General features: G+C 37.1%; 2 protein-coding genes across 5 annotated transcripts in view; one reads left to right on the top strand and one right to left on the bottom strand.

The window, feature by feature from the left end:
• The window catches only part of parp14rs1 (poly(ADP-ribose) polymerase family member 14-related sequence 1), a 22,088-nt gene extending 13,381 nt beyond the window's left edge, over nucleotides 1-8,707 (bottom strand). Inside the window, exons 1-5 of one of the 2 annotated variants that reach the window (XM_067443767.1) lie at nucleotides 7,803-8,707; nucleotides 6,731-6,818; nucleotides 6,382-6,485; nucleotides 6,267-6,300; nucleotides 3,209-3,445 (exon numbers count right to left, since the gene is read on the bottom strand). In XM_067443767.1, coding sequence (XP_067299868.1) covers nucleotides 3,209-3,445; nucleotides 6,267-6,285 — 256 coding nt within the window. In that variant the 5' untranslated portion in view covers nucleotides 6,286-6,300; nucleotides 6,382-6,485; nucleotides 6,731-6,818; nucleotides 7,803-8,707. Of the gene's footprint in view, nucleotides 1-3,208; nucleotides 3,446-6,266; nucleotides 6,301-6,381; nucleotides 6,486-6,730; nucleotides 6,912-7,802 lie in introns of those variants that run through there. The other variant, XM_067443766.1, reaches the window with a different exon arrangement.
• Nucleotides 6,999-15,209, top strand: parp9 (poly(ADP-ribose) polymerase family member 9). 3 transcript variants are annotated; one of them, XM_067443768.1, is made up of 10 exons: nucleotides 7,009-7,135; nucleotides 8,337-8,419; nucleotides 10,109-11,019; nucleotides 11,170-11,403; nucleotides 11,501-11,710; nucleotides 11,878-11,950; nucleotides 12,181-12,723; nucleotides 12,842-12,966; nucleotides 13,999-14,155; nucleotides 14,302-15,209. In XM_067443768.1, exons 2-10 carry the CDS (start codon nucleotides 8,401-8,403, stop codon nucleotides 14,586-14,588), a joined length of 2,559 nt encoding a protein of 852 aa, XP_067299869.1. In that variant the 5' UTR covers nucleotides 7,009-7,135; nucleotides 8,337-8,400; the 3' UTR covers nucleotides 14,589-15,209. The 3 variants fall into 3 exon arrangements, with proteins under 3 accessions (XP_067299870.1, XP_067299869.1, XP_067299872.1); XM_067443769.1 differs by lacking the exon at nucleotides 8,337-8,419 and having other exon boundaries at nucleotides 6,999-7,135; XM_067443771.1 differs by lacking the exons at nucleotides 7,009-7,135; nucleotides 8,337-8,419 and adding an exon at nucleotides 7,379-7,423.

The raw sequence follows: 15,209 nt of genomic DNA, 5'->3' as shown, positions 1-15,209 counted from the left end.
TATAATTAAAATGTAAGTACTCTGAAAAGGAGAGTATAAAAATCGAGTGACTCTAGTCTTTTTAATCTGCAATAAACACAGCTCATTATTTTAGTTCGTGACGAAACAAATGATTGGCTTGAGCGACTGTCACTCTCTCTCGCTACCATGGCGACCACCGCTTTCGCTACAGGATCTGCCCACATGCGCGCGCTCGTTTGATTTGAGCAGTTCAAGAGGCAAGAAACCTAGGCAAAATAATGGCAGAGAAAGAGCATTCAAAATTCACATTGCAGGGTTTAACAGTCCACGAAGGCAAACAATGCAAAAAAGGAAGACAGTACGAGAAAAGGCAATGCACAGAAAGTCTTTGGATAAACAAAGAAATCAAACGCGAGTAAATATCTGCATCAATGATGGTGAGAACTGAGGGACCTGAAAAACGACTCATTGCTGGCTGTATTTCTGCTGGACAGGTAATCTTTCATTTTGATTAAACATTTTTTTGGTTTTTGTTTTCATGAAGCATGTATCAAGAGCACATGAAGCTGCCTAATATAGCTTACATAACATTACTTAGCATAAAGTTACAATATTATACACTTAGCCATTAGCAGAGATGATAAATACTCAATATGTTTAGCTCGAGTTGAGCGCTGTCGTGTTGAATTTCGCAAAATTTAACTTTAGTTAACAAAATGCATGTGTAAAATCTAGTACACCGCATCCAGGAACTTTTTTTAGAACTAAGTTAGCTTTAGCTGCTACTAATCAACAATGCTTTCATCATGGAAACTCTTACATGCAAAACACAGTATATGTTATGAATCTTACACGAAATTCATCTTCATTACAGTATAACTGATGTTATTGGAAAAACATGATGCTACCCATTTTCTTTGCCTTATAAATATAAAATCTTATTTGTTTATATTCATACTGATAAAGTTCGATTTTTTATTACATGTGATTCTGACATGATGTCACTACATGCACACTGCTGGTCTGAGGTAAATAATGCGCCTTCCAGCTGAGCGGCCGGTGTAGCGCCTTCATGTGTTTTGGGGGCGTGGCTTTGGAAAGAGCCCAGAATGGAGAAGGTGGAGTGAATGGAATTAATGAGCTGTCTTTAAAACAGTCGTGAGAGGTCTACAGACACTCATTTTTATACTTTCTTTTTCAGAGTACTTAGATTTTATTTATGTATTGATATATACAGAAAGTTTAAACAAATTTGGGAAAAAATGTTTTTAATCAATCCCTATAGGTATACCTATCCTACCTTTAACCTGACAAAAAAAAAAAAAAATTATTCAATGTTATCCACATTATATTTCACCTGCAGCAGCATTGTGAACTTTTGTAAAGATACGTTTGGCCATTTACTTTTAAATGCATCATTATATTTATATTGCAAACACATGAGAGTCTCTGTGTTAAAGGCCCACAAATGGCAAATCAACGTGCTACTACATTTCTCTCTGATACGGTTGGAAATTAAACTGAGGATTTTGTGGAGGATTTGAACTGTGATGATGATTGACATTGCAGTTAAAACGGTGAAGGGATACACATAACTAAGCAGCAGAGTCCATTAAATATGACGAAGTAGTAAGTCCCAAAGCTTGCATGGGCCTAGGCTGAATCCAAAAATCGCCCTCACACCGTTTAATACGGCACTATTTGAGAGGACAGCCATTTGTAGTGGTGTCCGAAACCATAGTGGATGTTATTGAGTGGACGCATTCTCACACTGCACCGCAATAACGGGTTGCACAGCCAATGTATCTACACACAGTGGCTGTCCTAATTCACTCACTTGTTTTCCTTCATCCTTTCAAGTGAACTGTATTAGTGGAATAACGTAAGGAATAGTGATTGAGGGTTTAGGGGGTGATTTCGGATTCAGGCCTGTACTTTAAAGTATGTACTTCATCTTCACAAAAAGAGTACTTTTAGGTCATAATGTAAGTAGGTAAATTGCGACACAGCATATATATTTTTTTAGGGGCCACGAGTTACATGCGTAAACAACCTGCGTGACCATAGCAACCTGGAATTATCAGAAATGGATAGATGTATATAAATGAATATTTATTTTTAATTGAAATTAATATATTAGCATATTCCCTATTGTATTGTGCAGGATGGTGCCTATAGACAGCAAGCATCTGAATTAAGTTTATTATTATCATTAAATGATAAAAGAATATTTAAGAACATAAAATAACAATAATCCATCCTATCCCACCCTTAGCCTGGCCAAGACGTATTGTTCCTACGAGTTAAAATGCCGTGGGCATGACAAAACTAAAGTGAACCGAACATGTAGCCTCTCAGTCACCATATATATCAGAAAGATCCTAACTTTAGAATCTTATCTTATTTCTTTGGTAACCATGGCAATTTCAGTTAGAAACTTATTTAGGACAAAAGCTTTTACAGACATTTCTTCAAGGAATAGTTCACCCAAAAATGAAAATTCTGTCATCATTTACTCTCCCTCAAGTTGTTCCAAACCTGCATGAATTTCTTTCTTCTGCTGAACACAAAGGAAGATATTTGGAAGAATGTTTGTATATAAGCAGATTTTGAGCCCCATTGACCATAGTAGGGAAAAAATACTATGGTAGTCAATGGCTCAAAATCTGCTTATATACAAACATTCTTCCAAATATCTTTCGTTGTGTTCAGCAGAAGAAAGAAATTCTTGCAGGTTTGGAACAACTTGAGGGAGAGTAAATGACAGAATTTTTATTTTTGGGTGAACTAACACTTTAAGTGCATTAGCTTATCTTAACTACAGATAGGAAACAGGTATTACAGAAGCATCCTAATTTGACAAAAATATATATCCTATATAATATAAATCCTAAAAACTGTAGAAAATTACATAAGCTGTAAAAATCACCTATCAATAGCCTTTTCTGAGAATGCTGTCGCATTTATTCATAATACAATATAAAGAACAGTGATGTTTGAAATGATGTGCTGCACTTTGACAACAAAACACTGATAAACTAATTACAAACTCTCATAAAATATAGTGATAAGTAAGAGATAAGACAGATGATATTTTGTAAAATAGGATAAGAATCCTAACTTAAGATTTGCTTCTGTTATAAAAATGTTGTGAAAAATACTAATTTAACCAGTCAGATCTTAATATACTTTCTATTACTTTCTTTCTTAAATTAAGTTTCTACTGGGGAACACACCCATGACTTACCCTTGCTATAGGAAAAGGTCACCACGGCACAGTTGCTCTCTGGTATCATTTCAATGCTGAAGTCATTTGACTCAGCAGCAGATCCTTTCTGCACATTTTCCACCAGCATTGTCAGAAACTCTTGACCGCTGTTTTGGATGTTTTCAATTACAGCTGATCGATGGGTTGTATCTTCTTCTTCTTCTTCTTCCTCCTCAACAATCTTAACTTCCTCTTCTTCTTCACTCTGTGATTGAACTAAATATAAAAAAATTATTTGAAATGTTTTATGCAGTGTCTCAAAGTGGTGTGATGCAACACAATAAAAGAGAATAGCACCCATTATAATCCGTGAAGCTGTCTACACTTGATGTGATGTGGTGCAACAAATCTCAAACAGTAAACTGATGCCCTGTTCCATTTCTGATGTACTCCAAGCACCTATGCTACTTCTGACACAAAAGACCATTGGATTTGCAATAGCTGTTTTGTCCTGTCGGGTGTAGATAGACTGCGTACTACAAGATATGTAGTACAGGTATGTTCATCCACGGACACGCAGCATATAATCCGGGTACTGACACTGGTGTAATAAGCAAATGGATCCCCAAATAACGTAAATTCTAAGTTACATAAATGTTAATATAGCTATAGAATGTCAAAATACATATTCCACTTTCTTTAACCAATCGGCATAGCCAGCTAAGCTTATTAAATCATATATTTTCTTATTGGTAAGAACATGCAAATAAAAAAAAAGGCGAAAAAGTTAGATTTTAATATATTGGGTACAATGGAGCTAAAAGCACACTAAGGTAAAAGACACATTTGATTTTAATCTCCTCTAAATGGCACGCAAAATCGCAGAACTTTCCTAAACATCGCGTTTCACAATGCAAGTACAAATGTGGCAGCTCCTTGACAAAATTGTGGGCTGCAGTGCAAAGTTGATTCTGTGACCTAATATTTCATTTTTTTTAATTTTTTTTTTAATACAGATAGCACATGAGGATTGATACAATTATTTAATCTATTTTGAGACAAAGGTCTTGTTAATGTTTTTCAGTTTTGTAAGTCCTCCTGTGGTGAAAACTTTTTCATGTTTTTTATATGTCTATATGGTGTTTTTAATATGCTTTAAGACAAACCATGTGCAAAATCATCAGTCAACATCAGTTGTCAAAATCAGTGATGTAGTCAAGACCACCTAATCCAAGACCAATACCAGACCAGCACTCCTTAAATTCATCTAGAAGATCCATATCTACTGTCTGAGAAATGTCTTATATTTAATTAATAAATACATTTTTTTTACTTTTAAGTTGCAATACACAACTTCCCACAAAGGAAGGGTGCTCCGGGAGAACCCATCTGCCCGGACGGGACCTTCACTGCGGGCTACATGCGGGACGCCTGGGACAACTGGCAAGTCCTGTGCCTGGAAGCCCTGTCCGTGGAGGATGCAGAGGATATATTCATATTTGTATTTTTGATAGCGGGGTTCCTATTTCTCGGCCTTGGGATTGCCCTGACATATCGGAAGATTTGTAAGACAGCTGCCAGCAAATTCACCCAGCCGCTGTCTGCCGAAATTATAGGGTGGTTCGGGGTTGTGCGTGACCAACTGAAGGTATTAGATCAGAGAGCGACACAGACCGATGTACTGAACCGTTAAATCTCAGCTCGGACTGTGGAGACACAGAAAAGAGTGGACACCATCGTAGGACAGACTGGTGAACTTCTACGGATTATGACCGGTCTGGGTATGAAATTGGACGAAATGTCCAAGTCACTCCACGAACCGGATGTGCGCCAGGATTCGCATTAAGATCAACTAAATGGATTAAAATTGCTTAATTTCACCCTGCAACCAGGGGCGTGGGACTGGGGGGATAAAGGGTACTGAGTAACCAGGGCCCAAGGCAGGGAAGTCCATTTCCTATACATACACATACATGGTACGGGGGCCCAGCAAGATGGTTTGTACCCAGGGCCCAAAATTTGGTGCTACGCCCCTGCCTGCAACCCCCACCTTCTCCCTTTCTCTCGGTTGGGAGGTCAGCATGAGAGCTGGGTCTGCTATCGTTCCCCGTGCACTGCCTTATCTCCCCTCAAGGGCAAGCCACAGAACTGAACTGTAAACATCTTAAGTTATGGCTGACATTCTCACAACACAAACTCAGACTCTTACTAGCACCATACACACCCACCCCGATCCCATCCCCCCCTCCATCTGTCTGCCTCCTTCCCTCACTTCCTCCCTTACCCAAACCAAAAATCTCATCACGTGACCACGTGTGCTGTGTTATGTTATGTTGTGTTTCTTGTATGTACATATGCTATGCTTTGCAAAATCTGCATTTATTTTCTTCGGAGAGCGCGTGGCAGCGCCGCAATTGGCTGCAGCCCGGAGGCTTACTCCAAACGTAATTTCGTTGCTGTGTACTTGTACATTTGTAATGACAATAAACTTCTTCTATTCTATTCTATTCAATAATACTACACTTTCTTATTTATTTATTTATTATCAAATAAATGCAGCCTTGATCGACAGATTGAATTTAAAAAAAAAAAATCTTATATATATATATATATATATATATAGTTTTTTTTTTTACATGACTGTGAATAAATTAAATAATAAAACAAATTACAATTAATTTATTCTAGTTTCAACAAGAAAATGTATTTTGTGTGTATTGTGGAAAATGCAAAGTAGAAACTACTTTTGTTGTGTGTTAGAGTTACAGGTATATTCTGACACATCTCTGCATTTCCCACAGTATGCCCACATTTTTTCGAGTGTATACTCACAGAATAGCCACAGTTTGCCCAGAGTTTGCCCACAGTGTGGCCCCACAAATATGCTTATTGTGGGTCAGCCCACACTTTGGGCTATCACACTATAGGGCCCCACCTGGGACATCGGTATCTAGGCCCACAGTGGGCTGGCTGCTCGCAATGTGGACCCCAAAGGAGCATGTTTGCTAGGTACATGCTTGCATAACCAGCAGAGGGCAGCAGAACACTGTTTATTTATTTTACTGTCTATGGTTTATTCTGATAACGGAAGACTTACCCAGCGTGATTGTGCTCATCGAAGAGGTTGATTCCTAGAAAATAAAGTTTAGCTTTTACTCCAAGTCAAAGCAGCCTACCTGTTCACGTTACTCAGATATTGAATAGCTACTCACCCGAGGAACTGGCGCTTCTGATAAGGGAAGACTCACAGTGATTTTCACAGTTTTTTGACCAATCTTGAGCTCATGAGTTTTTTTGTTCAGAACCCGCAGTCTCACTGAGACAAATACAAGAACATAGGCTACATAAGTGAACAAACATCTTGATTTTCATTTCCACTACGCAAAATTAGATCAGTTTCGTTTTTGGACTCCTCCCGCGGTTTTGGACTAACGTTAACTCCACACCATGCATATGCATACACATATGGCTAGCAATAATTATGAAACATTTAACGCGAAGATGGGCTACTAACTCACCACTTTACGATTCTTATTAGGGAGTTTAGGTAGGCTAACTTACCTTCCTCTGTTTTGAATCGAACAGTTGCTGTCTGTCCGCTAGACTCCAAGTATTCCACATCGCAGTCGCCTCCGTCGGATTTCTTACTCTGGAAATAGATGATAAGTTTATTTTTTAGTTTGGGAGTGTGGGGGTCCCACTGGCCCTCCACACAGAGAGCGTAAGGGAACAACTCAGCCATGTCCGCCTGTCCTCTGACTGAGGTGTTTGCCGAACTCAGTGTAGCAGGTTTAAACTTTCACTTTTGATTTCTGTGTAAATGGTCATGCGTCAGCCGGTTTTTCCCCCTCAACAACATAAAAAAGAGTTTGCAGAAAACTGAGTAGCCTAGCTCCTTTTCGAAACGGGGAAATCATCGCTGGTTTGGAAAAACTAGTAAAGTATTGCATTGAATTAAATAAAAGGGTGAGTAAATTGACTCGACCTCTGTTCGCATTTAGCTAATGTATTGAAGGTCTCACAACTCTTTTGCTTTCGATTTCAATTCAACGAACTTTTATGTGATTTTTGACCGTCATTGATATGCTTGTCGTGATAGTAATTAATCAAAACTACGGCACGATTTGTTTGCAATTTCAAAAACAAGTATTAGGCTATAATCTTTGGTTCCTAGCTGAGCGACCAGGCTTTTTTTGCAGTTTCTTATGACGACATCAATTCACAAGGATCTTCCGTTGTGTAAAAACACGACGTGTAAGTTAGCCTATGCTTCAAATTGACTTAATCTTGGCATATAACTTAAGTTATAGTTTTAATCCTAAATTTTAATCCCTTAACTTTTTAGTGTTTTGTTAATCGAATTTTGTACGGTTCTTGTTTTGCGGAATTGGTCAGTTTTGTTGTTCTATGAGCGTTCCAATTCGTACGCCCTTAAAGTAGCCATGTAGCCTACTGTTTTGTGAGGAAAAGGTAGCCGTGCATTTGAGTGTGTAGCAAAAGAGTAGACAGGCTTTGGGACACACATCCTACTTTCACAAATCGGGTGTTTCGTGAAAACTATTCTTTTTAAAAGTCCACATTTTTAACCATCAGGTGATCAGTCAAACGCTCAAACCTTCAACCTCTCACTCACCTATGGTCGCGCATATCAACCATATTTTGTAACGTATTTTTTTAAAAACATTTTTTTTTACTTGTTCCGAATCTTTTCTTCAAAGAGCAATTGTTTTAGCCTTAGTTCAAAGAGTGCACGTATCCTCACTTCGAAAATCTACTGGGAAAATGTAGCCTAGATCATTTTGAAACTCTTTTCAACCTACAAGCTTTGGGACACACTTATTCTAATATCACTATTTAGGATGAATAGTGGGCTGGTCCTATGGACATAGGATAGTGCAGTTTAAAGGGACAGGTCCCTTTAAAATAAAAATGGAGTGTTATGGTGTAGTTCAGGGTGTAACATAAATGACAAACAATACTTATTGATCATCAGTTACTCACCCTCATGTCTGTCTTAAATTTTAAGTTAGCCACCATTACTTTCAATATATTTTACCATAGGCCTGCAATGAAAGTAAATGGCGACCATCTCCTTTTCAGTTTTATTCTCTAGCTGTTATATAGGCCTACAGAGATGTTTTTCTTGATCAGTCATGGTTACTTTCAGAATTTGGAATCCACTGAGAAGAATTTTCATTAACACTTTACAATAGGCCCATGCGCCTGCCTTTATGACTGCTGTTCCACAACGTGAGTACACTTTGCTTATTACACAAACATGGCAGCAGGCAGCACAAAAACATTTTTAAATATTACAAATAAAAGGAGAAGCAATCAGTCTTTCCACTCGCAAATGTAAATGCTGAATCTGCCATGGTGCAAATGCAACTGGCTTTTAAAGTTAATGGGAGATGAGACTCTGATTGGTTTATTTCATGTTACACCCAAAAACACACCCATTACTAATTAATAGAATCGGGACAACTCTTTTAGACCAGGCACGGTGCGCCAAACCAATTCTTCCTATCGTTAACCTTGAAAAGGTGGATTCGGACATGCCCTAAGTGCACTTGCACCATGTACTTTAGACCATTAGCTTAGATTAAAATAAAATAGGGCCCAAGAAATCTTAGAAAACATAGTGCATGGAACTATTAAGATTACCAAAAGGATTAAAAGACATGTGGACATCTAACTACATTTCAAGAAAATAATTTAGGTTTTTGAATATTTAAGTCATACGAACTTAAATAACATTAAACTGATTAGATTTTTTAAAAATCTTGTATAACTTATAAACATGTTGAAAATTGCTTAACTGATTTTTAAGAGTTTAAGCAATGTTAAAACATATGTTGTCATAACTTATCACATAATATTTTACAGTGTAGGGATCTGAAAAACATTACGTTATTCAGTAGGACTTCAAAAACTAAAAAAAAATTAAAAATTTAATTTTATCTAGTATAGCGTGTGATGGTTAACAAACATTTACATAAAATCGCATGTGTATCATATTAGATTGTGCATATTAGATTACGTCTTGAAGTGACAGCAGCGTAATATACCTACTGCTCTCTGTGTCCTTAATATTAATCAACCAACGGAAACTGAAAAAAAAAAACTTTTTTAGCTTTAATAAAAAATGTATGTATTTAATTTATTAGTCTTTGCAATGTTTTATTTTTAATTGTAATTATTCCATTCTTTTGAATGAGCTGAAAAAAATAAAGTGCATTTTATTTCAGTGGAATCATGTTGTATTGGTTCTAGATTTGTAATTTCATCGGCCCCACTTTATATTAGGTGGCCTCAAGTAGGCCTACTTACATAAAAAATAAGTACAAAGTACTTACTGTGTTCAAATTGTATTGCAAAACACTTTTGCTGTTATTGAAGTGGGATACGGGTAGAGTTAGGGACAGGTGTGGTGTTTAAGGGTAGGGTTATGTTTTGTGGGAAGTGCCAACTGTGTAATTCCATGTAAGTGCAGAAATTAATTTCAGACGTAATTACATGCAGGTATTTTAAAAAATGTAAGTACAATGTTAAAACATTTTCACAATAAGTGCATTGTATCAAATGATGAATTAAAATGTTAGTACAAAGGCCACCTAATATAAAGTGGGTCCATTTCATCTTTGTTCTTTTTTAATAACTAAGATAAAATAACAAACTAATAGAAGTTAATAGAAACAAATATTTTATGAAAGAAAATAGTGATATGATATTTTTGCCTTATCGCCCACCCCTAGCAGCATATTATTCGATTTTTAAAAGAGGCTAAGTAGTATCATTTAGCATTGGTTTCAGATAATGAAAGAAATTCTTATAGAAATCTTGTACACTATCCTATTGGGTATTTTAACTAATGATTCTGTGGTCAGATATACTTTTTTTTTTAATAATTGTTGATACTTCATCCCCTCCAACCCATAGAGGTCTGTGTCCTGAGGAAGCTACGAGCCATGAGTGACATACAACAGATTCCATTGGTTGCAGAGCACACTGCCATTCTGAGAAAGTGTCAGACTGCTTTTTGCCATGCTGTTAAAGCAAAATTTAATTGCACAGCTATTCTCCAAAACATGGATAAGACTGGCTCCTTTGGTAGTAACAGTGGCGTCTTACATGCTGAGAAGAGGTTTTCCACAAAGCTGTGCAACAGAGTGGAAATATCAGTCTGGAAAGATGATCTTACATGCCATAAAGTGGATGCGGTGGTCAATGCAGCCAATGAGAAGCTACAGCATGGAGGAGGTCTTGCACAAGCCCTGTGTGATGCTGGGGGACCAATGATACAGAAATGGAGTGATGCTATTATACAGAAAGTGTACAGAGTGAAAACTGGTGAGGCTGTTCTCACTCCTGCTGGAAATCTCCCATGTAAAAATATCATACATGCTGTTGGTCCCTACGTGTCTCCAAATCCATCCCAGACGGAGATTGATCAAGCTGCACCGCTCTTACATAATGCTATCATAAGAATTCTAGAAATAGCTGTACATGGAAACATTTCCTCTGTTGCAATTCCTGCTCTGAGTTCTGGCCTTTTCCATTTTCCAAGACATCTCTGTGCAGACATTATTGTAAAGGCTATAAAGCAGTTCCATGAATATGACGGGTTTCAAGGCAAGAACTTAGAAATCCACCTTGTTAATAATGATGAACCCTCTGTCCAAGAAATGATGAGAGCCACTAGAGCGATTTCAGATCTATCCAGCATCTCTGGCTCATACAGTGGAGCTGTGCAAGGCAGAAACCAGAGCTTTACTTCCTCTTCAAGCAGCAGTTTGCAGTTTGGCAATGTAACACTGAACCTTAAAAAAGGCCATATTGAGGAGGAAAAGGTAAGACTATAATGTCATGGACTAGCTAGAAACTCATGATTGTCAGCCTTTTAAAGAAAAGTTTGTTTTATATAATATGAAATTGTTCAACATATACAAATGTCACATTGATATTCTTTATTTTCTTTTGTTCTTTGCTTCAAACTCCAGGTTGATGTAATTGTGAATACAATTGCAAAGGAATGCGATTTGTCTTTAGGAGAGGTTTCAAAAGCTATTTTGATGAAAGCTGGCAGAAAGATTCAAGATGAAATTTCGACACAAAAATACTATGGCAAAGGTTTCAAGGATACTCATCTTTATGAGACAAGAGGATATGGCCTAAAATGTAAAGCAGTTTTTCACACTGTATGCGCCCCTAGATCTGACCCAAATTCAGTTAAGGTAGTTTTTTTCCCAGCACAGTTTATTCAGTTTTATACAACTTTGTCATGCTTATTATTATCGCTAACCACTGTGTTTCTTTTGTTGTTATCTGTAGATTCTTTCTAAAGTGGTCTCAGAATGTTTGACAAACGCTGCTTCGAGATACACGTCCATATCCTTCCCAGCTATTGGTACTGGTAATCTGGGTTGGAACAAATATCACGTGGCTCAAATCATGATGGACGCTGTGGCTGAATTTGCCAAAATGGGCAGCAAACTGGACATATACTTTGTTGTGTTCCCAAAAGATGAAGAAATGATGAGGGTAATATATGCTAGTTAAATCTAATTTGCCACATTACATTTTTGTGCCCCCAAGCACAGCATTAGAAACATTATAATGTGCAGCACAGATGTTAAAATAATTAAGGAAAAATGCAAATCAGCAGAGAATAAACTTTTTTCACATGTTCAATTTTACTGCATGTTCAGGCTTTCGAAACGGAGATGAAGGGACGGAAAGAAGTAACAAAGTCCTCATTCTTACCCAGTGACGTGACAACAAGTAAGCAAAAAAGTTTTTGTTTATATTTAATGATATATTTAAATGTTCCTAATTTAAGGGTGTCCCAAATTTGCCCAGATTAGGAATACTCTTCTTCATTGTCACCATTATTTTGTTAAGTTACTTTGATTTTATTGAGCCTTTATTTGGTCACAATGAGACTTTAACAATACAAAAGACATAAAAACTACTGAGATAAATGTTCTTATATCACTCTCAAATGCTTTTAGGTTTTGCTTCTGCAGCCAAAGAAACCACAGCAAATGAAACTCCCACTGTTGAGTTCCACAGTGTCTCCAAGGAAGCTCAGAGAGAGGCAAAAGCATGGACATTTCATATGCTTAACCAATCAAATAACATGACAATAAGGAATAACCATGTCATATATCTTGACCAAATAAACCATAAAAACCTGCTTTCTCTGCAAGTCAAGTTTCATGTTAGCATCAAAGAGTTTTTCAGGAATGGAAATGGTGGCATAACCATCACTGGAAGCCCTTCAGATGTCAGCTGCGCAGCAATTGAGGTGGAGTCCATGCTTTGTAAAGCCCAGGAGGACTTCGTCCAAACTGAAGAATGTGAGCTTCTGTATTCTGTGGTTCGCTGGAGCTGTAAAGATCAGCCTTGGATACAAACACCTGAAAACAGTGCATTTTTGGAGAAAGCTTATCTAGCAGGCAATGATGAAATTACATTCCGCAATTTAAAATTCGGGCTTAAGTCCAATGTTTGGTTTGACAACAGTGGGAGAACAGGCATTTTCAAGAGGACATGTATGTTTTTATTACTTTAAATATACATATATTGTAGATGCAATAAGTTAGTGTTGAGTTTATATCTCTGATGACCTAAGTTTTTAGACCTTACAGTTTTTACTCCTTTACACCACAGGCCTGTTGGATATTTTAAAGCCTCTTAACAATTCATTTTATGCAAGAACTCCTGTAAGCAGTGAGGAATATGGTGACAAAGAAGGAAAGAGACTCTTGAAGGCTTCTGGGCTCCGTATCGTCAAGGTGAGTTGCCATTGTACATTTAACATTGCATTGTATTTTCAGAGATAGCATCACAGTATATTCATGTTGATCTTGAGCATTTTTTTAACCTGTTATGTGTCAAGCCAAACATACAGTGGTGGCCATAATTATTTGAACACCTGACAGATCCGAAAATATTTACATTTTTTGCCTCTAAAAAAATATTTCATTTCATAATGTTCATGAAACATGCAGATGGTTGTTCTGACCATCAAATATCAGATGAAGAGTTAAACTGTTTTTAACTTTAATATTTAGTATGTCCACCCTTTGCAGCAAATCTCTCTGGTATAGTGTCACTATATTTCCTCTGAGAACTTCAACACTAATGTTATCCCATGCCTTCTGCCTGAAGCCAAAGGCTTTTACCTTGAATGTACAGTAGATCTGTCCAGTTTATTTTCAAACTCGCCCCAAATGTTGTCGATGGGGTTTAGGTCAGTCCATCATTTTCAGCGTTCCATTAGATTCCTTCCGTCCCAGGTTGTTCCGTCAATAATGTTTCAGGTCATTGTCCTCTAGGAAAATAAATCCAGGCCCAATAAGACGACGCCCAGATGTCAAGTGTGGCCACCACTGTACATAATGAACAATGCTTGGCTTGGTCTGGTCTAGTCTAGTCTTTGGCTTGCACACTAGGAGACTGTATTATAAAAATATATTTTGTACTATGTACTATGCATTATGTCTTCTTTGTTTAACTATAATGGCATGACCTTCATTTAACTTACCTTTTAAATCTTACAGACCTCCATATCAAAGCAAAATGTATTAATAACTCCAACTTGCAATTACTATACATATATCCATTCCAGCACATACATGCCTATACATACAGTACAATCACATAAATCAATACAAAAAGCAACATATTGATTTTATTTAAAGCTGCTTTTCAATAAGTGTGTATTGTGAAAAACTGTGTACAAATAAAACCTTGACTTGGAAGTTTAGCTCTGTGTTGTGGTAATAATAGGATCTAATGGCATGTGGTTGCACTGGTTGTTGCAGGTAGAGAAGCTAGAGAACATCGCGCTGGCACAGCTGTTCAACAAAAATGGACAGAGAATTAAAGACAAACCAAAGCGCCTCTATCAGCGTGTGTCAGCTCAGTTCTGTGATCTCATCTGTAGAGTAGGCTTTCAGAAAGAGTTCGCCCCTCCTGCAGGTAACACAAATATGAAGACATTCAGAATAATAATTTTTTTGTGTCCTTCTCTGAATGCATTGTATTTTTAAAGTACAGATGGAATATTCTGATGTTTGGCATCAGGTTACAATATCTTCATTTAAGATGTTATCCTTCATTTTTAGAGCAAAAGTATGGCAGTGGAATATACTTCAGCAGTACAGTGGAAGGAGCCCTGAAGCTGTGGAAGGAGCAGGAACATGAGCAGTACATCTACATCATTCAGGCCCAGGTCCTCACTGGGAGATCCACGATTGGTTCTCGGGATTTCATTTTGCCCCCAGCCATATCGGGAGACCCTTTGGATCGTTATGATAGCGTGTCTGATAAGGGACAGACACATGTTATCTTCAGCAGTCAACAAGCTCTTCCTGAATGCCTGATCATATACGACCAGTCAACCGCTGTGTAGCTGCTCACAGCAAAATGCAAAGCACATCAAAAATAATGTGGCCAAATTTTTGACTTGAAATTTAGATTTCAACTTTAGGCATCGCATAAATACTGAACTTTACAAATACAAAATAATGGTCTTTATAATCATTAGTCTAAATCATATAACGGAATGATTGATGGTGATATGTGCTGGTGAAAATTATTATGATTATTATTATTTTTATTATTATGTGCTAAACCTGAATGTAACCTGCTTTGAACTGTTTTTTCTGGAACAGTTTCTTACAAGTCTGACTTTGAGTACTGTACTGTTGTTACTCTTAACACAGTTCCATGAAATTATTTAGTTTAATATGAAAACATGAATATTGGTGTTTAATTTTTGCAGGATATGTTCACATTCATCTTTGATCACAATAAAATGCAAATGAGGGTCAAATTTAGTGGTTTTATGGTTTCAGACTTTATACTTAAATTCATTCATTAATTAATGCAATACAAATGATCTCTGACTGTTGATGTTATCGGTAATCAAGGCGTTCCTATTCGTGTGGTGTAAACACAACTGAATTGTATTGAATGCTTTGACTTAAATAAATACATGCAAAATTTCAACCAAAATATCTCTTGTGATGAC

The sequence above is a fragment of the Pseudorasbora parva genome, chromosome 5 (assembly GCF_024679245.1).
Source record: "Pseudorasbora parva isolate DD20220531a chromosome 5, ASM2467924v1, whole genome shotgun sequence".
Classification (NCBI taxonomy): domain Eukaryota; kingdom Metazoa; phylum Chordata; class Actinopteri; order Cypriniformes; family Gobionidae; genus Pseudorasbora; species Pseudorasbora parva.
This window is presented reverse-complemented; position numbering and strand designations above follow the sequence as displayed.